At 39.4% G+C, this 27,622-nt stretch overlaps 1 protein-coding gene across 2 annotated transcripts in view; it reads left to right on the top strand.

Moving 5' to 3' along the window:
- Positions 1 to 27,622, top strand: part of LOC126354492 (enoyl-CoA delta isomerase 1, mitochondrial-like) — a 59,626-nt gene that overhangs the window by 17,526 nt on the left and 14,478 nt on the right. For both annotated transcript variants that reach the window (XM_050004218.1, XM_050004219.1), the window contains exons 4-5: positions 188 to 334; positions 13,775 to 13,893. In XM_050004218.1, coding sequence (XP_049860175.1) covers positions 188 to 334; positions 13,775 to 13,893 — 266 coding nt within the window. The remainder of the gene's footprint in view (positions 1 to 187; positions 335 to 13,774; positions 13,894 to 27,622) is intronic.

Genomic DNA, 27,622 nt, shown 5'->3' with positions numbered 1-27,622 from the left:
AACATCGAAATGTTGCTGGAGAACAGAAAAAAAATTAGAAATTACTTACACACTCGTGCATTCTGAGTAGTTCTTATCATAGCTTTAATTTTGTACCTGTGGCATCTTACTTGTCTTTGTTCATAAAGTACTCGTATATGTTATGTACAAATAAAATTTTAAGGCTTTAATCTGTGTTGGTTTTTAGGCTTTCCCCACAGTTTTCAGTGCTGGTTTGGATATTATGGAAATGTACAGGCCAAAAGCAGATAGAGTGAGAGCATTCTGGACGGCACTGCAAGACATGTGGCTGAAACTGTATAGTACTCCGTACCCAACTGTTGCTGCTATAAATGTTAGTATGATATACTATTGTTTTTCATAACCCAACACATTTTTCCCATTCTGTTAAAACCAAACAACTAAGTAATTTTATTTTGTTCAAAATTATCATGATAATAGTACAGACTTTTCTGTTCTAAATTTTTGCTTCTTGTTGGAGCTGTGATTACAGTGTTTTTTTAATATAAAAACCCAGGCTTACATGTACATATTGCTATTTCTCTTTACACACAGGAAGATAGTGTGATTTGATTGATAGAAGTAACCTAAAAAGAGATGAGATGTCTATCTGCAACAATTTGTAAAAGTACATTTTCAAGTGTTTTCCTCAGTCTTGTGGAAGGTTGCTTATCAATATCCCAACTCATATATTGCAGTCGAAAATTCATACAATGAAATATGAATTCAAACTAGTTAAAATGTTACTGGACAGGCTCCAGTACTACTTCACATTTGATGATATCTCTCTCTGTTTATCCAACTAGTCTTCATCCAGACAACTGAAAAGAAATGAACAGGTGACAATAAAGAAAGAGTAACAAAGAATGATAATGAGATGTGGTACTAGTGAAAAGTGTGTGGAAGGAGGAACAAAAGTTGAATCATATTATAAAGCATAAGATATCTCTATTCATCTTCAATGTAATCTCCATCACTCATTATGCACTTTGGCAATGTCTATAAAGCTTCTAGAAGCTGTTACTGAAGACCTCTTTTGGACACAATTGAAATATTGTTTAACATTGACATCTACAGGCATACTCCTCAGGGTACCATACATTGCATGATGAGATTACCTTGTCACTATTACCCTTTCTGGTTCCACTTCCAATAGAAAGAAGGAAAAACAACTGTTTAGATGATTCCATTCAGACCATAATTTATCTTGAAAATAAGATAAATTAGGCATGTTTTTTTAAAAAAAAAAAAAAAAAAGAAAAAAGAAAACTTCTTTCCTCCAGGTATTCCTAGTTGAGTTCATGGAGCATTTCTGTAATATTCGCACATTGATCTAATTCACTTACAACAAACCTAGCAGCATCTCCGAGTTTCTTCTTCAATGTCCTCTTTTAAGCTGACCTGCTGGGGATTCAAAACACTCTAACAGTACTTAAGGATGGTCACAAAAATGCTCTGCATGTGTTCTAGATTATAAATGGGGCTATACTTTCTCACAATTCTCTCAATAATCTAAAGTCACCCATTTGCCTTCGTTACAACCAACCTTATGCACTTGTTCCATTTAATGTTGCTTTCCAACATTACGCCTATATATTTAATTGACCTAACCATGTTAAGCAGCACAATATTAATACTGTGTGCACATATTACAGGTTTGTTTTCCTACTCATGAGCACTTAACTTAAATTTTCTCTTATTTAGAGCTAACTTCCATTCATAACAATGTACAGAAACTCTGTCCAAGTGATCCTGTATCCTCCGACAGTCACTTGGCAATGATACTTTGCTGTACACTACAGTGTTGTTAACAGGCAGTTGCAGGGCGAAGCTCACTCTTTATGTTGTATCGTTTTTGTACTTAAGAGAACAAGACAGTTCCATCGTAGCTCCCTAGGGCTTTTATGATGGTACCTTTGTCTCTGATGAACCCTTGTAATGCAGGGAAATACAGTCCAACTACTTAAAAAGTATGAGTTATATATCTGAAAGTCTATTCAGTATGTGTGGGGTTTAAGTGTGCAGTGTGGCACTGTCAAACAGATTTCTAGGCATCTACATCTACATGATTACTCTGCAATTCACATTTAAGTGCTTGGCAGAGGGTTCATCGAACCACAATCATACAATCTCTCTACCATTCCACTCCCAAACAGTGCACCTGAAAAACAAGCACCTAAACCTTTCTGTTCGAGCTCTGATTTCTCTTATTTTATTTTGATAATCATTCCTACCTATGTAGGTTGGGCTCAACAATATATTTTTGCATTCGGAAGAGAAAGTTGGTGACTGAAATTTTGTAAATAGATCTCGCCGCAATGAAAAACGTCTTTGCTTTAATGACTTCCATACCAACTTGCGTATAATATCTGCCACACTCTCTCCCCTATTAGGTGATAATTCAAAACAAGCTGCCCTTTTTTTGCACCCTTTCGATGTTCTCCCACACCATGCAGCAATATTCTAACAGAGGACAAACGAGTGTATTGTAAGCTGTCTCTTTAGTGGACTTGTTGCATCTTCTAAGTATCCTGCCAATGAAATGCAACCTTTGGCTCGCCTTCCCCACAATATTATCTATGTGGTATTTCCAACTGAAGTTGTTCATAATTTTAACACCCAGGTACTTAGTTGAATTGACAGCCTTGAGAATTGTACTATTTATCGAGTAATCAAATTCCAACGGGTTTCTTTTGGAACTCATGTGGATCACCTCACACTTTTCGTTATTTAGCATCAACTGCCACCTGCCACACCATACAGCAATTTTTTCTAAATCACTTTGCAACTGATACTGGTCTTCAGATGACCTTACTAGACGGTAAATTACAGCATCATCTGCGAACAACCTAAGAGAACTGCTCAGATTGTCACCTAGGTCATTTATATAGTTCAGTAACAGCAGAGGTCCCAGGACGCTTCCCTGGGGAACACCTGACATCACTTCAGTTTTACTCGATGATTTGGAGAGGCTTTCCTGAAGACCCAACAGCTGCTTCCCCTGGCCTGGTATAGGTTTATAGATGACATCTTTGTGGTCTGGACTCATGGTGAGGAAACACTCCTTAATTTCCTCCATAACCTCAACTCCTTTTCGAATCTGAATTTCACCTGGTCCTTCTCCAGAACCCAAGCCCTCTTCCTGGATGCTGACCTTCATCTTGTTGAAGCTCACATCCACACCTCTGTCCATATCAAACCCACAAACAAACAACAGTACCTTCACTTTGATAGCTGCCATCCATTCCACATCAAACGCTCCCTTCCCTACAGCCTAGGTATTCGTGGCAAACATATCTGCTCCAGTGACGAATCCCTCAACAATTACACCAATAACCTGACCAGTGCTTTCCTCTCCCGCAACTATCCTACAGACCTTGTCCACAAACAGATCTCCCGAGCAATACATTCCTCCCCGTCCAACAACAATGTTCCTACCCTCAGAACACACAGAAGCATCCCCCTTGTCACCCAATATTATCCTGGCCTCGAATACATCAATAAATTACTCCGCCAGGGATATGACTTTCTCAAGTCAACCCCTGAAATGAGATCATCCCTTGACAAAATTCTCCCCACACCACCCAGAGTTGCCTTTCGTCGCCCCCCTAACCTCCGTAACATCCTTGTTAAACCCTACAATATTCCCAGACTACCTTCCCTACCCAGCGGTTCCTACACCTGTAACCGACCCCGCTGCAAAACCTGCCCCATGCATCCCCCCACAACCACCTACTCCAGCCCCGCTACTGGTAAAACATACACAATTCAAGGCAGGGCCACGTGTGAAACCACACGTCATTTATCAGCTGACATGCCTGCACTGCACAGCCTTTTACATTGGTATGACAACAACAAACTGGCTGAGCGCATGAACGGACACAGACGAACTGTCCGCCTAGGAGATGTCCAATACCCAGTAGCGGAGCATGCCCTCCAGCATAATTCTAGGGACCTAGGAACCTGCTACACCATATGTTCCATTTGGCTTCTCCCACCCAACACCAGTCCCTCTGAACTGCGGAGATGGGAACTTGCACTCCGACACATCCTTTCATCCCACCATCCCCCTGGACTGAACCTACGTTAACCAACCTCACTCCCATTTACTCTTCAGTCTTCTCCTCTTTCCCTTTCCTCTTTAGCCATTCATGCATCTTTTCATCCTACATCTTTATACTATATACCTCTCTACTTCTGTATGCATTCTCTTTGGTTTGAAACTGGCACAGTACCTACAGTAGAATGTCTTTGGCTTCCCTCTGACAACCATGCCTCCATCCTTGCTACCCCCCATGTTTTCCTTTCCCTGTTGCTTCATAACTTGGGTTGTGAGTAACTAAATCCACTTTCCTTTCTTCCCTTTCTTTCCCCTCTCTCCTCCCTGATGAAGGAACATTTATTCCGAAAGCTAGGAACTTAAATTTTCGGTTGTTTTTTTGTGCATCTATTGGCTGTACTGAGCTGGGGTAAGTACTGGCCAGCCCCTCTATCTCTTTGTTAGTATTTGTTTCACATCTTTATATGAGATTTTCCATTAATTATTTACTCGATGATTTGTCGTCTATTACTACGAACTGCAACCTTCCTGACAGGAAATCATGAATCCAGTTGCACAACTGAGACGATACCCCATAGGCCCGCAGCTTGATTAGAAGTCGCTTGTAAGGAACGGTTTTGAAAGCTTTCTGGAAATGTAGAAATACGGAATTAACTTGAGATCCCCTGTCAATACTTCATGCGAATAAAGAGCTAGCTGCATTGCACAAGAACGATGTTTTCTGAAACTATGCTGATTACGTATCAATAGATTGTTCCCTTTGAGGTGATTCATAATGTTTGAATACAGTATATGCTCCAAAACCCTACTGCAAACCGACGTCATTGATATAGGTCTGTAGTTAGATGGATTACTCCTACTACCCTTCTTAAACAGTGGTGCGACCTGCGTAATTTTCCAGTCTGTAGGTACAGATCTATCGGTGAGCAACCAGTTTTATATGATTGCTAAGTAGGGAGCTATTGTATCAGCGTAATCTGAAAGGAACCTAATCGGTATACAATCTGGACCTGACGACTTGCCCGTATCAAGCGATTTGAGTTGCTTCGCAACGCCTAAAGTATCTACTTCTAAGAAACTCATGCTAGCAGCTGTTTGTGTTTCAAAGTATGTAATATTCCATTCACCATCCCTGGTGAAGAAATTTAGGGAAATTGCGTTCAATAACTCCGCTTTAGCTGCACAGTCATTGGTAACAGTGCCATCGGCACTGCGCAGCGAAGGTATTGACTGCGTCTTGCCGCTTGTGTACTTTACATACGACCAGAATTTCTTCAGATTTTCTACCAAATTTCGAGACAATGTTTCATTGTGGAACCTATTGAAGGCATCTCGCATTAAAGTCCATGCCAAATTTCGCGCGTCTGTTAATTTTATCCAATCTTCGGGATTTCGTGTTCTTCTGAACTTCGCATGCTTTTTCCGTTGCCTCTGCCTGTTTTGTGTACCATGGGGGATCAGTTCCATCTCTTACCAATTTATGAGGTATGAATCTCTCAATTGCTGTTGCTATTATATCTTTGAATTTGAGCCACATCTCTTCTACATTTGCATAGTCAGTTCGGAAGGAATAGAGATTGTCTTTTAGGAAGGCTTCTAGTGACACTTTATCCGCTTTTTTAAATAAAATTATTTTGCGTTTGTTTCTGGTGGATTTGGAAGAAACGGTATTGAGCCTAGCTACAACAACCTTGTGATCACTAATCCCTGTATCAGTCATGATGCTTTCTATTAGATCTGGATTGTTTGTGGCTAAGAGGTCAAGTGTGTTTTCGCAACCATTTACAATTCGCTTGTGTTTGTGGACTAACTGCTCAAAATAATTTTTGGAGAAAGCATTTAGGACAATCTCGGAAGATGGTTTCTGCCTACCACCGGTTTTGAACAAGTATTTTTTGCCAGCATATCAAGGGATGGTTGAAGTCCCCACCAACTATAACTGTATGAGTGGGATATTTATTTGTTACTAGACTCAAATTTTCTCTGAACTGTTGAGCAACTATATCATCGGAGTCTGGAGGTCGGTAGAAGGAACCTATTATTAACTTCGTTCAGCTGTTAAGTATAACCTCCACCCATACCAATTCGCACGGAGTATCTACTTCGGCTTCACTACAAGATAAACCACTACTGACAGACACCTAACCTAACTTAACCTAACACTCCACCACCAATTCTGCCTAATCTATCTTTCCTGAACACTGTCTGAGACTTCGTAAAAATTTCTGCAGAACTTATTTCAGGCTTTAGCCAGCTTTCTGTACCTATAACGATTTCAGCTTCTGTGCTTTCTATTAGCGCTTGAAACTCGGGGACTTTCCCAGCACAACTACAACAATTTACAACTACAATTCCGACTGTTCCTTGATCCAAGCACTTTCTGTATTTCTCATGCACCTTTTGAAATTGCAGCCCACCCTGTACTTTCCCGAGGCCTTCTAACCTAAAAAAACCGCCCAGTCCACACCACACAGCCTCCGCTACCCGTGTAGCCGCCAGCTGAGTGTAGTGAACTCCTGACCTATTCAGCGGAACCCGAAACCCCACCACCCTATGGCGCAAGTCAAGGAATCTGCAGCCAACACGATTGCAAAACCGTCTGAGCCTCTAATTCAGACCCTCCACCCGGCTCTGCACCAAAGGTCCGCAGTCGGTTCTGTCAGTGATGCTGCAGATGGTGAGCCTTGCCTTCATCTCGTAAGCAAGACCAGCAGCCTTCACCAAATCAGATAGCCGCTGGAATCCAGAGATCCAAAGCGACACACGTCATTAGTGCTGACATGTGCCACCACCTGCACCTGGCTGCACCCTGTGCTCTTCATGGCATCCGGAAGGACCCTTTCCACATCAGGAATGACTCCACCCGGAATGCACACGGAGTGCACACTGGATCTCTTCCCCCTCCTTAGCCACCATATCCCTAAGGGGTCCAATTACACGCCTAACATTGGAGTTCCCAACTACCAATAAACCCACCCTCTGCAATTGCCTGGACCTTGAAGGCAGAGAATCATCCTCTGAAACAGGGCAGGCAGCTGCATCTGGCTCAGCAGCACCTGAAACCTGTTTGTCAGACACACCGGGGTGGCTTTCTGATCAGCCTCCGGGGACGTCTTTCGATGCCTGTCACGCCTTGGAACGACCTCCCAATCAACCACAGGCGAGGACTCAGCTGCACTGCGGGCAGCAACTGGGGCAACCACAGCGGCAGACCGATCTGGGGACAGACGGGACAAGGTTGACATCCCCGTGATACCCACATCCGGCTCCCCATAGTGATGCCCATTGGCAACAGTCTCAAGCTGTCTGACCGAAGTCAGCGCCGCCTGCAACTGTGAGTGAAGGGATGCCAACTCAGCCCTCATCCGAACACAGCTAATGACAGTTCCTGTCCATTCTAATTGATGTTGAATAACAGTTACTGAAACGGAAGTCCATGCCTAGATAATGCAAGGGAAATGTGCAAAGAATGTATGAACTAATCTGTACAAATGCCTAACGACTGTGCTACAATCTGCCTGAATTTATGATTACAATAACTAAAACTCGAAATTATACCTCCTATACGAAACGCGCACACAATTTAAGTAAGAATCTACGAAGTAAACACAAAAGAAGCTATATACGTATCATTCTGTGCTGTCAATGTGCACCAACTGGGAGCTCAGGTCACATCTAGCAAGATGGAATCTCCAGAATGAGATTTTTACTCTGCAGCGGAGAGTGCGCTGATATGAAACTTCCTGGCACATTAAAACTGTGTGCCAGACCGAGACTTGTACTCGGGACCTTTGCCTTTCGTGGGCAAGTGCTCTACAAGTATGGTAGAGCAATTGCCCCCCAAAAGGCAAAGGTCCCGAGTTCTAGTCTCGGTCCTGCACACATTTTTAATCTGCATGGAAGTTTCAAGATGGAATCTGGCTGTCCTTCATCTGTGGTTTGCAGTATATCATGCGACCAAGGGGCAAGATGAGTTTCATGGGAAGACGCCTTCTAAATATGTGTTGATTTGTGGAAACTAGCTTTTCTCTCTCAAGGAAATTCATTATATTTGAACTTAGGATATGCTCAAGAACTCAGCAGCAAACTGAAATTAAGGATTTTGGTCTGTAATTTGTGTGTCTTTTTTTTTATGTTGGAATATATGGGAGTTGCCTGCAATTTATTGAGACACTAAGGACTTTGCACTGCGAGAGAGCCTTCTGATAAATGCAAGTTGAGTAAGGGACCAGTGCCAAAGAGCTACTTTCTGTAAAACCAAATTAGGTTTCCAAACCAAATTAGGATTTATTTGTCTTCAACTATTTATATCTTCTCTACATGAGAGTTTGTGCAACAGTCAGACAGTGGTATATCTATATGTCCTCGTGAGTGAATGATTTTTAAACACAAATTTAAAAACTTCAGATTGATGTAACATGCTTTTTGTTGTCATTTGAAATATATAATATAGGCATAGTCCATATCAATTCAGGCAGGCTAGGAAAAAATCTTACCTTCATAGTCTTGGATGTTATTGAATTTAGCATATCTTAAAATGAAGGACTTGTTTTCTCCAAACAAATTTCTGCTCAGACATACAGCCCTCAAAAGATGACACTGCAAATACCATTTTAAAGTTGCAAATTTTGGAAAAAATTTTAAAATGCTGTATCTCTGGAACAGTTCTAGATGTTTTGGTGGTTTTTTATTTGAATGATAATTGCTTTATGATTACAAAGAAATCCTCCATTTGGACTTATCTGTCAAAGTTATTTTACTATAGCATTCTGAACTTTTTTTATACTTTATGGATTTTTTTTCCCAAATGCCAATCCATAAAGTTTTGATCCTTTTTTGTCGATTAGTACCATATAGCTTTACATTCCCTGAAAAGGAGAGCTTCCACTTTTAGGTTGAGCAGGTTTTATACACAGTTGAAATTTTTACCATATGTAAAACCTGTTTTATTAGCACATAACAGGCTCATAAAAATCAAAACCTAGTCGTATTTAACATAATTTTAGTTTTGAAAGATGAGTAAGCGACTCATTTCCAAGCATTTTAAACAGTTCCAAAATGTATGTATGTGACAGGTCCAAAGACTTAAAGGTTTCAATTTATACAGCTTCTGTGCACTCTGTTTTGTGCTGAAATTAGTCGGTCAGTGAACAAAAAATGTGTCCCACTGATTCAGTAGCTTTCTTTAATACAGTGATGCATTCTTGTTGGACTGGTAGATACGGGAGCACTTACAGTCTTCAAAACAATGTGAACATGAAGTGAGCACGCATGGTGGTGTTGCTGTCCTTTAGCTGGAAACCTGTATCCAGCAGCTGGTCCATGTGGCATCATAAAGTTCACTACATATTCTATGCAATCCACCAGTCACACACACGCACGTCCCCCCCCCCTCCCCCCCCCCCCCCCCACACACACACACACACAGAATGAATGAAATTACTTCTTTCTTGCTCTTTAAAGTGCGTGCAATATGAGTTCGCCCCAAAAATGTTCCTTTCATAGGAGTACTTTGTTTGGACCTTTTTTCTGCTCACAGAATTCTTTAATTTCCTCTTTGGACAGAAGCATGACGGATGTGGATGTGTAAGATTTTACAACTCTCATAAAGCCCTCAGCATTCTGAAATTGCAGCTGTATTTGGTCTGGAAAGATTATGTTTCGTAGCATAGTGCTTCAGGCCAGTAGCACTGTATACTCAGTCAGTTGGCACAAGTGATTTACCCAATTCAAAAAGCTGGTAACAATTTTTAAAATGACTAGGAGCACCATCAAAAATAATGAACTTCTCTACTCCTGTTTGCAGTTGAAGAATAACTGCAACGCGTGTGGTCGTGGTCTTGCTTTGAAACTATGCCGCTCCTGTAAAAATTGAATCCTGGTCCTTACTCCAATGATACCCTTGTACTTCTTGTTACAGAATTACAGACAAGTTCTCAACAAAATCACAATGAAGCACTAAACAGTTCTTCAACCTGTACGCACCCTTTCACTTCCACAATGTGTAATTTCTTCAGATGCTGGTATGTTACTGCTTTCACATTTACCAAGTTCATCAATGAAACTGTCAAAGGCAACAGTTTTCTTAATTAGTTTATTTTCCTCCCATGTTGCATATGTAATTTCTGCAGAGTTATCTGCTAAGTCTTCCAGGCCAAGTGACTGTAAAGATAGTCCTGCCTTTCCAGGGCAGTCATCACATTCTTAAAACAAACAAGTCTCTCGCTTTATGTCACAGACTACTGATGACTAAACATGCCCAACCAATGTTTCATATGACACGTGCTCCAGTTAAGTTCTCCAAAGTTACCACACAAAGTTCAAAATTTGCACAGCACACACATAAACAGACATCTCTAGGCGGGTGTGGAACTACCCACTTAGGTCGTAGTGCATAAAATTTTGATCTTCCAGTATGTGAAGTTGTATAGTTGCTCTTATAAATTGCAAAAGTTTCTTTAATACTGCGAGTCATGTACCTCTTCACTTTCACAACTTTTTGACCTTCAACTGTTATAGTTATAGTGTCTTTTTTGTTGGCACTGTGGTGAGAACAGTCCTATTTATCTTCCAGAAAAATGACACTATTTGAACTTGAGCTGCTTCTACAGGATGACCCTAATAGGGATCTGGACTTCCAAAGACTCCTTTTACAGACTTCACATTTCTTAATCTTGTGCTTTGATAATGATGGAAAGTGGTTCAAAATTGTTTTCTTTGAAAATGTCTCTGGAATAATAGCTAAAACTTATACATTTTCACTGTAGGATTGCACAATATTCAACAGCTGAATTGATATTTGTGAAAAATTCCTGGCACGAGGTGCAAGAAGGTTTTTGTTCATTTTCTTCTGAAGATGGAATTTCTACTTTGAAGAGTTTGGTCAGTTTTGCTTTAGTGTATTCATGCATAGCTTTAGTAATTTCTCTGCACTTTCTTGATGCATAGATCCTATGACTCGACTCCACTGACCACAGTTTCTTAACAGGAGTAACACCTACTTCTATAGTTGACTGATTCAGGGTATTTAATTCTTCCTCTATAGATACAAAATCTGCATCATCTGCACCATGGGAGGCTTCACCTTATTCAGGTACTATCATTGTTGTTATTCTGTCAAAACATTTAGACCACAAAAAGTCGTCACTGGAAACATCTTCACTTTGAAACAGAGTATTCAAATTAGAACACTTACTACCAACCTGGACAAAGTCTTTTTTCCCCCTCATATATCACTCTTTTATGGATATGCAAATAGCACACTTCACTCTCCTGTGGCTCCATTCAGAAGACATTTCAAACAGTCCTTTTCACAAAACACATTGCAACTGTGCCAACTGGCAAATTCCTCACGAAAACACAGAACTCATTGGATGGTCTCAGATTTCTTAGGAGCATTTTCAGTAAACAAATTAGCACTGAATGACTACAATACAAAAACGTACAATGAATAACCACGGCAAAGAAACTGACAAGAAACTACAACGAAGTGTTGGAAATATCTGCAACAATGAAAGTGAAAAGAAGCAAATGAAACAAAGAAAGTGATAAGAAATAACAGCAACAAAGAAAATAGAACTAAATATTGTAATAAAGAAATTAATAAGAAAAAACTTAAGTGGAAACATAAATTAACCTTGAAAGCTAAAAAAAAATGATTTTTTAAAAATAAAACCTGCCCAACTTAAAAGTGGAAGCTCCAAGCTCTCCTTTACAGAGAATATAGTACTACATGATTCTAATCAACAGAAAAAAGATCTAACTTTTCTGGATCAGCATATCTGAAAAAAAAATTCGGTAACGTGACAGTAAAAGAACTTTGACACATATGTCCAAACAGAGGATACCATTGTAATCATAAAGCAATTATCTTTCAAATAAAAAACTCTAACAAAATATCTAGAACTGTTACAGAGAAACAGCATTTTTTTAAAAATTCCGAAATCCACATCTTCAAAATGGTGTTTGCAGTGTCATCTTTGGAGGCCATATCTTGGGGCAGGAATTTTTTTTGGAAAAAAAACAAAAAAATATGTGTTTCTCACTTACTCTTGAATTTTAACACATGCTAAATTCAATAACATCAGAGATTATGAGGGTAACCCCTCTGCCTGAACTGATACAGATTGTGCCTATAGCTATGATGATTGCTCACCATAATTCAGATAGAAGTAACAGGACAAAGTCTCATCACCTGCGGTAATGATTTGAAGGGAAAAAAGAATATGGCCAATGAAATCTATAATAGTTTCTCCATTCATGAGACAATTTGGGTGACACAAATGTAGCAGATCTCCCATTATGTGATATGGTATTAACACTGACCTTGCTGTTTCTTAGTACATCTTTATATTAACCTCATAGCCATCCACAAGATTCATAATGTTGCTCTGGAAAGATACTTGCTAACTGTTATAGCGACTCTGCATTGCACTACATAAATTGCTGCAATTACACTGATACATAATCTTTTGTTCATGACAAGGCCTGTGTTCTGTGCCCTGATTCATTCACACAGCATTACAGTAGAAATAAAGATTAGAGTACTCTTGAAGCTCATTATAACAGTTCATTATCCCGTGACTGCTTATACATCTTTTATGCAGCATATTATTTATTAGTTGAATGAATGTTGCTTTGCAGGAGACTATCTGAACACTTGCTTACTGCCTTCAGTGTCCTGCTATTATAAAATTTTGACCAATTGGAAATTAGCACTTGTTGATACTTGCTCGTGTATTCCCTGTGTCATTTAACAGAAGGCTACTGATCATTTGACAGCATCTTTGACTGTGCTGCTTCAGGCAGTCTTAGTTACACTGACTGACAGATCATGCGAATACTTTCCCATATTATGGAATTTTATCTTTAATGGCCATATTAAATGCAGCAGAACTTTTGAACCCATTGAAAACTAGCAACTTGCTCATAGAAAGCAGTTTCTCAGACAAAGCATCAGTTTTAAAATTTTAGGGAATATGCTGTGCCACAATTCTTGGAACAAACTTATTTTACCCTCTGGTGCAGGTACCCTGTAGTCAAAACTCTTCTTTGTCCACAATAAAGTGTCAGGCTTACTGACATTGTGTGCCTCCCTGTTCTGTTATCAGTACTGAAGTAATAATCATTTGCTCATTTTACTTCACACTTGGCAACAACAAAATGTACTGAAATGTTGCACTACAAATATTCATCCTATTACCATTAAATCTCATTGTGGTAGCCTGCTGCTATCTGCGCTCTCTCTCTCTCTCTCTCTCTCTCTCTCTCTCTCTCTCTCTCTCTCTCTTTCCCCCCAGAACTCTGAAATCATTTGTGATTATCACTTGGTGATTTGGATCTTGTGTCACACTAAATTTATTTTATTTATTTATTAGGTTCTGTGTCTGTTGGTGATGTAACACAATTTTGTTGGTAGATGTTAGTGAAGAAAAGAATTATGTGAAAATAGAAGTAAAGAAAGAATAACTCCTATTGCCTTCCTACTGATCTGTAATGCAAAATTGGTTATTTCAGCCTATTTAATACTTGGATCAGTAATGAGTTTTCAGTAAAGCCTTGGAAATATTGATTCACTGTTTAGTGAAACTAAAATTTGAAACAGACTTCACTATTTGGTGCTTTGTGTATCAAATTACTAAATTTTTCCTTTAAGTATCATCAGTTACAAAATAGAAAATTTCTCTTCATGTATACTGAGTATTTATTTTCTAGGGTCATAGCCCAGCTGGTGGTTGCTTGTTGTCAGTAAGTTGTGAATATCGTGTGATGGTTGGACCAAAATTCACTATTGGGTTAAATGAGACACAACTTGGAATTGTTGCACCTACATGGTAAGTTTATTTCGTAATCACTATTGCACTTTTGGATGAGTGTCTGCAAGTAATCATAGATTGACCATCTGCTGCACATTCACTGAAAATAGAAAAATTATGAGTATACTTGGGGAAGAGTATAATGTATTTAAGAAATTGCTATTGTGTAATTTGATTTGAAATGTATTATTCACTTCTACCAAATATTTCTTAAACCAACCTGTAACACAAGGGCACCAGTGACAGAAGTGGTCATGATAGCTAGTCTCGCTCATAAAGTCCCAGCACAGCTACAGATTTGCAGCATCTTTCTGATGACAGACTGGGGCCCTCTGGTCTGGAGTTGAGTGGAGAATATAAACCAAGAGTTTATCACTTCTGTCACGAGATCAGTTGTAGATTCTTCAATTTACACTGCACACTAGAAACTGGAAAAGTCTGATCTGCACTGTACAGTGCAGATAAGATTTGGTGGAACATGTGCAATGCATTTAATTCCTTTTAAATTAGATGAAACTCTGAAACTGCCAGTAGAAAAACCATCATCAGACAAAATGCAAATATGTTGGCGGAGTAAGCTTTCCTATCCAACAACTATAGGTGCAAATACAAAAGTGAGCTACATAGGTAACTCTTATCCCAACAGCACAGAAACTGAGAAATAATCTCAGCAAAACACTTCAGGACACTATACTGTAATATCTAAAATGATAACTTGAAAATAGCATAATAGTCGAAATGAAACTTGTGTGTAAATAACAACTTAATAAAGTCATTATGCAACAGAAACTTGAAATATATTTACTGTATCTTTGACTGACTTTATGAAAGGAATGGGTGCATCACAAGAGATCTAGCATTAGCAAGAGCATTAGGTCTATTGAGGTCCAAAATGAGTCTGACCATGAACTAAGATGGACAAGAGTAACTAGGGTTGATGGACTTTGATTAGTAATCAGATACATTTCTACTGACTACCATATTTACATACATTGGTTGTAGAGTCAGTCAAAGATAGCCTAAAACCACACAGATGGAAATGCCCCAAGCATATAGTTACAGTAGCAACAGATGACTTTAACCTCCCCAATATTGACTGGGTAAACTGTGTATATGTTATCAGCAGTAAAGACAAACAGTCTTGTGAAGAAATGTTGCAAACATGAAAGGAGAATATTTAGTTCAAATCTGGTAAAGACAGAACAGTTACAGCTGGAATATGTCACAAATTGTGCTCTGGATAAGAGCATTCCAAGGCTGTGTGTAAAGCTAAAATACATTATAAAATGTGATCTGGATAAAAATGTTTCAAGTGGAACTCACTCTGGTTTTATGGTACCATTAGGAAGTAGTTGTAAAAATGGAGATTACATTCTTGCTGCAAGAGAGACTGCAGGAATACTGATAGATAAGTTAACAGCAGCTCAAGCTTCCATAACAAAGGTCATGTGGAACACTACAATAATTTTCATTCAATCCTGGTGAAAGATTTACCAGAAAATTCTACGAAGTTTTGGATATAGGTGAAGTCAATGAATAGATCTAAACTTTCTAATCAGTTTCTTGTGGGTCTGTGTGGTTTTGAAACTGAAGATAGCAGATAGAAAGTAGAAATTTCAAACTCAAACAATGGAAACTCCAGGTTAGGATATCAGCAATATTAGGGAAAGGACAAATAGCTACTCATCATAAAGATGACACTTTTAGTAACAGACAGACACAATGAAAAAAGAAATAAAGAAAAGAAAACACACACACATGCACTTGTATTCACACATTCAAGCACATCTCACACACACACATTGTGACATTTGCCTGCTTTATTTCTTCGTTGATAGTCCTCAATATCGACATACTGCGTTTCTTATGCTGGCTGAAAAAGGGGGGGAGGGTGGAAGTTCAACACTGTCTACTTTAAATGATGTAGATGACAGTTGCATTTCACAGTTCATAACTTTCACTGTTCAGTGTTATACAGTTAATATGGCCAGTTCACTATTTATTAACTTTTGATAAGCCTCATTAGTATCTTGCAGGCAAACATCAGCATACTGCTAGAATAGTTTAGCTTTGAACATCTATGAGCAGTAAAAACCTAACCACACAGTTCTTGCAGAATAATATGGTGCATGTGGCACTATTGAACAGACACTGTCATTATTTTAACACATGGCCTATTTGTCTTATACTTATTTCATGATTAAGTTGATGCATTGTTGTTGACATGACCAATACAGATTTCTCGTCTAAAAATTGGCCGTGGACTGACTGACTCAGGACCAAAAATCAGGCCTTTATATATCCTCACAATAATAGGTACTGAAACTATACATTGTTTGATGTTTAATTTACAGAAATTACAATTAAAACATAACTCATTCAATTAACTGGATAAATAGAAAAATTTCTTCTTTTTAACAGTTTCTTCTACTACAAGGGTTAGGCTGAATTATTTGTTTAAATGATAAAGTTAACAGATATATTAATAAAAACAATACTTTTAACAAACCTGGTAAATATTTTAGAAATAATTAAGGGCTGGCTTTGCTAAGATGTTTTCGAATAGAGCCAAATAAATACTATAAGAATCCTGGTAGTAGTTCTTCCAAATGTTTATAATTATTACAGAATTTATATTTGGTTATGTCAACAATAGAATCTAAGTCACAAAACAATTACTGATTCCACCCTATAACAAAAGTATTCACCAGGAATAGTCAAAATAAATTAGGAAATTGACGACACAAAAACTAAGCCCAAAATCAGATCTGTTGCTATATTCTTTATGACTGAGGGCCAACCTTTCTCTTTTGTGAAAATGCAGATTATACTCATGTATATTAATGGTAATTAGGCAAAAATGAATTTAAGGAGCCAGATGGCAAAACAAGAGAGGAAATAAAAAGATCCCAGCTAGCTTCGTCACAACGTGACTGCCATATCTGGCAGCATCGACCAAAATGCAATTGTCATGTTGAACAGAACTTGTGTGAATGTGCGTGTATTTTCTTTTGTGAAGTAGGCTTTGGCTGAAAGTTAAATGTGTAACAGTCTTTTTGTTGCGCCTGTGTGCAACTCTACATGTCATCCTTACGGTGAGTAGCAATCTATCCTTTTCCTAATATTGTTAAACTTTTAAATTTCACGTTTGAAAATGTTATGCATATGCAAGCTGAAGCAATGAATGAAAATTTGTACCAAGGCAGGGATTCAAAGTGGATCTCCTGCCCAATAGATGTGCTGACCACTATGCCACAGTGGCTTTGCGGAAACCACTGTGCCAGGATGGTGCAGCAGTTAGTGCCTGTGCCTTGTGAGTGGGAGATCTGGGTCCAAATCTGGCTTTTGCACAAGCCACTGTGCCATCATGGCATATTGGTTGGCGCATCTGCCTAGTGAGTAGGAGGCCTGAGTTCAAATCCCAGCCTCATTTAAAGATTTTCATTTGTTGCTTCTGTCTGCATACACACACCATAGATGTTTGAGACTTGTAAGGATGTCTGGAACCATACAATCTTGTTTTATTTAAAAACATGTTCATGAAAGAGGATACTACCATAGCAATGTCTGGCCACTGCTAAGTCTAAAAAATGAGAGTAATAGATATTAGCATCCCAGATATTGGAAATCAGTTATGATCCCTTAAAGCAACGAAAGGACAGGCCATGACTGAATTCCAGTTAGATTTTACACTGAACATATTGTGGAATTAGTCCCTTTCCTAGGTCCTATTTGTCAGATATCTTGTGTAGTGAATAGTTCATGTGACTGAAAAGGGTGCAAGTAGGCCCTGTTTACAACAAGGGTGAAAAGTCAGAATTAGAGACCAATACAGGTGACTTCTAACTATTTCTGGATCCTAGAACATGTTCTAAGCTCAAAGATTGATGTTCCTGGAGGGAAAAAAAGTTTCTCTTTAAGAGTGAATTTAGAATTTATTGATTCATCCTATAAATCTTTCTAGATAGTGGGATACAGAAAACACACACACACACACACACACACACACACACACACAAAGTGACTTCTAATTAAATAACATGCTATGGAGTATCACCTCATTTGTGTGATTGGATTCATGGCTTCCTGTCAGAAAGATCGTATTTCACAGTAATTGACGGAAAGTCATGGCATAAAACTGAATTAATATGTGGAGTTCCCCAAAGAAGTGTTATAGGCCCTCTGCTGTTCCTGATCTACATCAACAATTTATGAGGCAATCTGAGCAGCTTCCTTAGATTTTTTGCAGATGATGCTGTCATTTACCATCTTATAAAGTCATCAGATGATCGAAACAAATTGCAAAACAATTTGAAAGATATCTGTATGGTGCAAAAAGTGGCAGTTGACTAAATAATGAGGAGAGTGAAGTCAATTTCGGTTACACAATAAAAAACACTAATCTGATGGCTGTAAATTCAATTTAAGGATTATAATTACAAGTAACTTGAATTGGAACAATCGCATAAATAATATTGTAGAGAAAACAAACCAAAGATCGCAATTTATCATCAGAAACTTAGAAAGTGCAACAGGTCTACTAAAGAGACTGCTTACACCAAGCTTTTCCTCTCTCTTCCAGAGTGCTGTGTGGTGTGGGATCTGCATTAGATAAGATTGATGGAGGACATAGAAAAAGTGCAAAAGGGTGGCTTGCTTTGTATTATCACAAAATAAGGTAGTGTGTGGAACAGATATGATACACAAATTTGGGTGGTGATCGTTAAAACAGACATTTTCCTTGTTAATCACCAACTCTATTGGAGCCTTCTTATATCATCATAATAAAATAAGAGCAATTAGAGTCAATGAACCCTCTGCCAATTGTGAATTGCAGATTAATCATGTAGATGTAGAAGTCTTGTGTGCTGCGAAGATGCTCAGGGCATGGCCCAAAGAAATTATGTACCATTTCCAGTGTTCCTAGTGAATTCCTGTTAAGTGGCATGTTGCATATATCAGTGACTATCAAAATGAAATTATGGACTGCACAGTGGGAACATGCCGCTAAAGGGTAGTTCTGTTGTATAAATGCATGAGCTCCACAGGTTTTTCCCAATGTGGATGCAGCACCGTCATAGGCCTGTCCTCATGAAAAAGACACACAATGACCAAGTTTTACCAATTTTTCAATTATAGATCCAGCTAATCCTTTGCCAGTCACATTAACTGCAACAAATTGTGGGGTATCTTCATGAATTTTGAGATCCGGGGAAATACAATGGGCACAAAGAGAGAATTACTCTATTTCATTAGTGTCAGCAGCATAATCTGAAAGAACCATGAAACCTTTGGCATCATTAACACACTGAACAATCCTTTCCAGGAGTTGGTTATTGATGCAAGTGACGATCTGATTTTGGATTGTGGCACTTGTCGCATTTACCAGTCTCTTTTCAAACTAGGCTGGCGGTAAGGCCTTTTGGAATTTTAGCGGAGAATCATCTTGCAAATGTTGATTTGACAGCTGTGAAGATTTTAACACTAGATTGTAATAATTACCCACCTAGGCTGCTACAGAACCCCAGGTTGATTCTGAATTTGAGTGCAGCAGTACATTTAATAAGCATGTTGTCCTAGTTTTATATGGACATCAAAGCCTTACAAATATTTATACTGCTGGGTGAAATCAAGAGTACATTGTCAGCAGCTCAGTTATTTTTCCTAATAGTAACTTTGGGATTTACATTCAGAATGGAGAGCTGTGTGCAATCACTAAAGCACTACAGCATCCAAGGCGCTGTTTATAAAAAAGCTTGAAGTCCATCTAATTGACAAAGTCACATAGTATATCCAGAATTTTGTTTTTGTTTTGCAATGTCAAGGGAATGAGGCTTATTTTTGCTGGAAGCTTGGCAGAAAATCCTAAGAAATTTTGTCTTACGACAAAGCGGTAGATGGTTCAAAATAAAATGTCCAGACACTCTGTGACAAAAATGGTACTGATACAGAGGATGACAGACTAAAGGCCGAAATACTAAATGTCTTTTTCCAAAGCTGTTTCACAGACGAAAACTGCACTGTAGTTCCTTCTCTAGATTGTCGCACGGATGACAAAATGGTGGCTATCAAAATAGATGACAGAGGGATAGAGAAACAATTAAAATCGCTCAAAAGAGGAAAGGCCCCTGGACCTGATGGGATACTAGTTCGATTTTACACAGAGTACGCGAAGGAACTTGCCCCCCTTCTTACAGGTCTCTAGAAGAGCGTAGCGTTCCAAAGGATTGGAAAGGGGCACAGGTCATCCCTGTTTTCTAGAAGGGATGTCGAACAGATGTGCAGAACTATAGACCTATATCTCTAACGTCTATCAGTAGTAGAATTTTGGAACACTTATTATGTTTGAGTATAATGACTTTTCTGGAGACTAGAAATCTACTCTGTAGGAATCAGCATGGGTTTCAAAAAAGACGATTGTGTGAAACCAGCTCGCACTATTCGTTCAAGAGACTCAGAGGGCCATAGACACGGGTTCCCAGTTAGATGCCGTGTTTCTTGACTTCCGCAAGGCGTTCGATACAGTTCCCCCACTGTCATTTAATGAACAAAGTCAGAGCATATGGACTATCAGATCAATTGTGTGATTAGATTGAACAGTTCCTAGATAACAGAACACAGCATGTCATTCTCAATGGAGAGAAGTCTTCCGAAGTAAGAGTGATTTCAGGTGTGCCAAGGGAGTGTCATAGGACCATTGCTATTCTCAATATAAATAAATGACCTTGTGGATGACATCGTAAGTTCACTGAGGCTTTTTGCGGATGATGCTGTGGTATATCGAGAGGTTGTAACAATGGAAAATTGGGCTGAAATGTAGGAGGATCTGCAACGAATTGACACATGGTGCAGGGAATGGAAATTGAATCTCAATGTAGACAAGTATAATGTGCTGCGAATACATAGAAAGAAAGATCCCTTATCATTTAGCTACAATATAGCAGGTCAGCAACTGGAAGCAGTTAATTCCATAAATTATCTGGAAGTAGGCATTAGGAATGATTTAAAATGGAATGATCATATAAAGTGGATCGCCGGTAAAGCAGATGCCAGAATGAGATTCATTGGAAGAATCCTAAGGAAATGCAATCCGAAAACAAAGGAAGTAGGTTACAGTACGCTTGTTCGCCCACTGCTTGAATACTGCTCACCAGTGTGGGATCCGTACCAGATAGGGTTGATAGAAGAGAGCAGCGCGCTTTGTTACAGGATCATTTAGTGAATGCCAAAGCATTACGGAGATGTTTCCAGAATGAGATTTTCACTCTGCAGCGGAGTGTGCGCTGATATGAAACTTGCAGAAGTAAAGCTGTGAGTACCGAGCGTGAGTCGTGCTTCGGTAGCTCAGATGGTAGAGCACTTGCCCGCGAAAGGCAAAGGTCCCGAGTTCGAGTCTCGGTCGGGCACACAGTTTTAATCTGCCAGGAAGTTTCATTACGGAGATGATAGATAAACTCCAGTGGAAGACTCTGCAGGAGAGATGCTCAGTAGCTCGGTACGGGCTTTTGTTAAAGTTTCGAGAACATACCTTCACCGAGGAGTCAAGCAGTATATTGCTCCTCCTATGTATATCTCGTGAAGAGACCATGAGGATAAAATCAGAGAGATTAGAGCCCACACAGAGGCATACCAACAATCCTCCTTTCCACGAACAATACGAGGCTGGAATAGAAGGGAGAACCGATAGAGGTACTCAAGGTACCCTCCATCACACGCCGTCAGAAGTAGATGTAGAAGCTGTTCTACAGTGTAACTCAAGAAAGCTATTGCAAAACCTATTGTTGCTTACAGGAACATGCTTAGTGCATTGTCCCTTCACCTTTCTGGCATTTACCTGATAGTGGAGGAGAACGTCTTGTACTGTTGTGTGTATTTCTGGAGTTGCAAAGCAGCAAGTTATTGTATGAGTAATTAATTTCAGAGTGAACCTTTTAGTGAGAGTGCACTGTTTTTAAACTTCCTGGCAGATTAAAACTGTGCATTGGATCAGGACTTGGATCCAGTACCAGTGGGGGTGGATCATGAATAGTATATGGGTAGCTCAGGTTTAAGGACATTGACCATGAATAGCTAGAGTCCTAGTACAGCACACATTTTAACCTTCCAGGAAATTTCACTGCAGCATTTCATATGGGAAACAGTATCTCTAGGTTGTGGCTAAGCTACGTCTCCATGATATCTTTTATTCCTGCAAGGTGTGCAGGTTTGCTTTTGCGAAGTCTGTAAAGTAGAAAAGAGGCCCACTTTCTAGCAATAGGACTCTGTCTCAAAGTGTGGCAGTGATATTATCTGGGTTGCAGGCAGTTCTACATTCAGATGCTGTGACTCTATGGGCTGTGGGAAGCATATCACATAGGGATGGCTGTTGGCCTGTTACAGGAAATAACAGGCTTGGCGGGTGGATCAGCAGTTCGTACTTGTTGTTGAAGCCTCTGTAAGCTGGTCCTCAAATACAACATTTACCTTATTTGCTGGACATGGATTTTGAATTGGAACTCTAATTGTGAGTGTTGTTCTCTACTACTTTATCAGACATAGGCTTAGGACTGATTTTAGAAAGTAGTTGTGCTTGGATTAGTACAGAAAATGAAACTGGATCAAGCTGAACTACAGAAATCTCCAGTATATGAAAGTTACTCAAATTATATAGCTATGACTAGTACCATCTTTGATTGATGAAATTTCACAGATCAGGTTAAGTTCAGCTGCAATGAGCAGTTCACAACCTAATGACACTACAAAACAATGTCTTTCTTTTGCACAGATCCAGCTTGAAAAGTTGTTACTAACACAAAAGGGTTAAGTAAATGTTTGAATATGCTACTCCTACACAACTGAAATTAAAAATTATCTTCAATGTTAGATGATACCATTCACACAATTTTCAGACTGAAGACCACAACCCAATGTTAAATTAAGCAAAGTATCATCTATATGAGCGCAGATAATAACTGACCACATAACAACTCTTGGAGATGACTTTAATTAATATGATTAATTTAAAGGCAGTTTGCAGAGAGACAACAGCAGAGTATAAAAGGGAAATTCAAAATATTTTCAGTTAACAGTGAGGTATACAGAATTTAATAACTGCCTGTAATGGTTGAACACTTAGTACAAAAATCCTTTGCTGGCTCAATTAGCAGTAACTACATAATTTGTATTCAATTTTTAACTACGGATCATATGCTTGAACTGACATGGCACCTTCATGCCCATTGATGAACAGAAATAGTTGTATGCATATGTAAGTCAGTCAGCAAAGTGATATTTAACGAACAGCATTCAGTCGACAATTGTTTCAGTGACACAGTGTTTGCATTCTAGAGTACTGTCAGAGGGTCTTCGGTACTCTTTCCCCTCCCCTGCAGTTACTGCTTTTCCCATTTGGAAATGTTTGTTAATCTCCAAAATGCTAAGTTGTTTAAATTTAGGAGCCTGAAATAGACGACACGCTATTTGTTAGGGGAACAGACTACAAAGAAATTACAGTACCTACAAAAAAATGAAACTAATAGGAGTTACAATGCAATTAAGGTGGCATTTATAACAATTTATTTTCAGAAAAAAAACGGTTAAAAATTGGGATAAATTTACATGGTTTCAGTTTGGAAATCTTATTTTTCTTTTTATATTAAAATGGGCAAAAGCATCCACTCACCTGTGACAGATGGACAACAGAAAGAAGTATTCACACTCGCTTTCAAGCTCTTGATCTTTTTCTTGCTAAAGTACATACATTCTCAAACCAGCAACTGTGAGAGTGTAGCTGTGGGTTGTATGGTTGTGTGTGTCAAAGGGTGTACTTATGCTGGGAAAAGAGTAAAAGCCCGCAAGCTAGTGTGAGTACTGTTTTCCATTACAGATGCCTGTGTTTCGTTCATCAGTCCATTATAGGTGAGTGATTGCCCTTTTCCTGTTTTTAGTTGCAGTTCTTTAATTTCTGTATTTAATTTCAATGTTACCATTTTTATTTCATGTTGTGCAAGCATGTAGTGTATTTTTGTTTTTCGTTCATACTGGAGGCACTGCAGTCTTTTGTAAAACTGATGGTTCACATCAAGAATATTTTCTTTCCTTGGACACGAATCTGATACTGCAGGTTTTATAGTGCTACTGGCTCACATGTTACACATCTGCCTGTAATTAGACGTTATTTTCAGTTCAAAGCACATAATGCATTGTTGTCACACTTAGCTTACTGCAGTTCTTTTTTTTAACTGATCTACTAAGATTTCCAGCAATAAATATTTTTTGACGGTGTAGGTGTTTGTAGGGAACACCCTTTTCTGCTTATTTTCCTCAATCTTTACAATGACATCTTCAGTGATACATGCTGTGTATCTGCGAGGCACAGTTAATATCTGTGGTCGAAGTGTGATAATGTTCTCAATAGCTGATTTTAGCAGTGTTACCAAGCATGTTTTTTGCTTATTTAGATCAACACTGAACCTCATTCTACTAATCTAAGATTACAGTTCCACAACAGAATGGACTGTTGAACTGAATTCAGTTGCGGGACTAAGGTCAAAATGACATTTATACAGTCAACGCTTTGTGCCGATCTTAGTTTTCACATATTACTAGATTCATAGCAATGACTTAATGATTCATCTAATGTAAGCAGGCAAAATTCTTATGACTAGAAAGATTATGGGGTTCTATAGGGCTCAATCTTAGGTTCACGTTTATTTCTCATATATACACTCCTGGAAATGGAAAAAAGAACACATTGACACCGGTGTGTCAGACCCACCATACTTGCTCCGGACACTGCGAGAGGGCTGTACAAGCAATGATCACACGCACGGCACAGCGGACACACCAGGAACCGTGGTGTTGGCCGTCAAATGGCGCTAGCTGTGCAGCATTTGTGCACCGCCGCCGTCAGTGTCAGCCAGTTTGTCGTGGCATACGGAGCTCCATCGCAGTCTTTAACACTGGTAGCATGCCGCGACAGCGTGGACGTGAACCGTATGTGAAGTTGACGGACTTTGAGCGAGGGCGTATAGTGGGCATGCGGGAGACCAGGTGGACGTACCGCAGAATTGCTGAACACGTGCGGCGTGAGGTCTCCACAGTACATCGATGTTGTCGCCAGTGGTCGGCGGAAGGTGCACGTGCCCGTCGACCTGGGACCAGACCGCAGCGACGCACGGATGCACGCCAAGACCGTAGGATCCTACGCAGTGCCGTAGGGGACCGCACCGCCACTTCCCAGCAAATTAGGCACACTGTTGCTCCTGGGGTATCGGCGAGGACCATTCGCAACTGTCTCCATGAAGCTGGGCTACGGTCCCGCACACCGTTAGGCCGTCTTCCGCTCACGCCCCAACATCGTGCAGCCCGCCTCCAGTGGTGTCGCGACAGGCGTGAATGGAGGGATGAATGGAGACGTGTCGTCTTCAGCGATGAGAGTCGCTTCTGCCTTGGTGCCAATGATGGTCGTATGCATGTTTGGCGCTGTGCTGGTGAGCGCCACAATCAGGACTGCATACGAGCGAGGCACACAGGGCCAACACCCGGCATCATGGTGTGGGGAACGATCTCCTACACTGGCCGTACACCTCTGGTAATCGTCGAGGGGACACTGAATAGTGCACGGTACATCCAAACCGTCATCGAACCCATCGTTCTACCATTCCTAGACCGGCAAGGGAACTTGCTGTTCCAACAGGACAATGCACGTCCGCATGTATCCCGTGCCACCCAACGTGCTCTAGAAGGTGTAAGTCAACTACCCTGGCCAGCAAGATCTCCGGATGTGTCCCCCATTGAGCATGTTTGGGACTGGATGAAGCGTCGTCTCACGCGGTCTGCACGTCCAGCACGAACGCTGGTCCAACTGAGGCGCCAGGTGGAAATGGCATGGCAAGCCGTTCTACAGGAGTCATTCCAATCCCGGGAGCGGGATTGCCTTTAAATATGTCTGCTTGTGTCTGTGTATGTGCGGATGGAGATGGATATGGATATGTGTGTGTGTGTGTGTGTGTGTGTGTGTGTGTGTGTGTGTGTGTGTGTGTGTGTGTGTGTGTGGGCCCGCGCGCGCGAGTGTACACCTGTCCTTTTTTCCCCCTAAGGGAAATCTTTCCGCTCCCGGGATTGGAATGACTCCTTACCCTCTCCCTTAAAACCCACATCCTTTCGTCTTTCCCTCTCCTTCCCTCTTTTCTGAAGAAGCAACCATCGGTTGCGAAAGCTAGTAATTCTGTGTGTGTTGTAACATTACAGGACATATTGGGACATACGAAGTATTCGATACTGTAGACTTTTAGGGGATGTCGATACAGATATGCAAAATGTAAAGGGAAACTTTGGTGATGTTTAAATATTGTACTGTGTCAATATTAGGACATTTTGCACAGAAAGAACAAAAATAGAATTAATGTAAATATATATTAGTGTTAGTAACCTATTTTCATTCAATTTTGTAATTATATTTCATTTTGTAAAAGAAAGACTCACTGTTTGCTATATTTCTGATTAATTGTATAAATTATCAGTTTTGAGCTAAATTATTTCGTATAATATGGACAAGACACTTTTAAAAACTCACCAGCTAAAGAGAAAGTCTCTAAATGAACGTTTAATGCACACTTCTGGAGCTTTCTATGGAGAAATTCTATATTATGATCGCAAAAATACGAAAACTTGTGAAAACTGTTTCATAACCTAATTTCGAAAGACGATTTGTATCAAGAAATATTGCTAAAAAGATTTATTTACGATTTAAATCATTTTACATATAAATAGTTGTTCTAAATCACTCAAGAAATATCCAGAATCAAATGTCAAGATATTTCTGGAAACATCAGTACAAATCTGGTGAAGGTTATCCAGAAGCTGGTAGAAAAATGTTATAAAATCTATTTGGAAATTATGCTTGTAAGAATTTATATGTACTGATCCTTTTACTTACTTTAATCTGTACTAAAATTCTGTAATGTCTAATTTAGTTTTAAGTCGTGAATTGCTATCGTATTGTAAACAAAACATTGTTAAAGACTCTCATTGTTTGGAAAGATATTAATACACCTAGGAGTTGTCAGTGGCCAGTTCGGATATGCAGTGCGGTTAGCTCTGAGAGTCAGTTGTTGAGTCTGTGAAGTCTGTCAGTGCTGTTTGTAAATAAACGTCTGTAATGAAGAATTACTTGTTGTCGTCAATATGAACTCAAGACCTTTTGCACGAAGCAGACACCTCCTAATGCAACGTTTTAATTTGGTTGAGGAAGCTGGGATCGCTATAAGTGCAAACAAATTGAAGTGGAACGTTTTAATTTGGTGGAGGACCTGGGATGTTATAGTGTGTTTGTGTGTTTTGTTCATTGTGCCTGTCTGCCAGCGCTTTCCCGCTTGGTAAGTCTTGGAATCTTTGTTTTTAATATATTTTTCCCATGTGGAAGTTTCTTTCTATTATATATATGAGAAATAAACATGAATCTAAAATATATATATATATATATATATATATATAAAATGTGTGCCATTGACATGTATACACCATTTAACAGTTTCACAATACAACACTAATAAATGGTAAGACTAGTAGCACTGAATCAATTGAATGTGAATGATGTATTCCTTCCGTTGTTGTTGTTGTTCTTGTTGTTGTTGTTGTTGTTGTTGTTGTTGTTGTCTTCAGTACAGAGACTGGTTTGATGCAGCTCTCCATGCTACTCTATCCTGTGCAAGCTTCTTCATCTCCTAGTACCTACTGCTACCTACATCCTTCTGAATCTGCTTAG

The sequence above is a fragment of the Schistocerca gregaria genome, chromosome 3, assembly GCF_023897955.1.
Source record: "Schistocerca gregaria isolate iqSchGreg1 chromosome 3, iqSchGreg1.2, whole genome shotgun sequence".
Lineage (NCBI taxonomy): Eukaryota > Metazoa > Arthropoda > Insecta > Orthoptera > Acrididae > Schistocerca > Schistocerca gregaria.
Note: the sequence above shows the minus strand (reverse complement) of the source record. Positions and strands in the feature narration are given on the sequence as shown.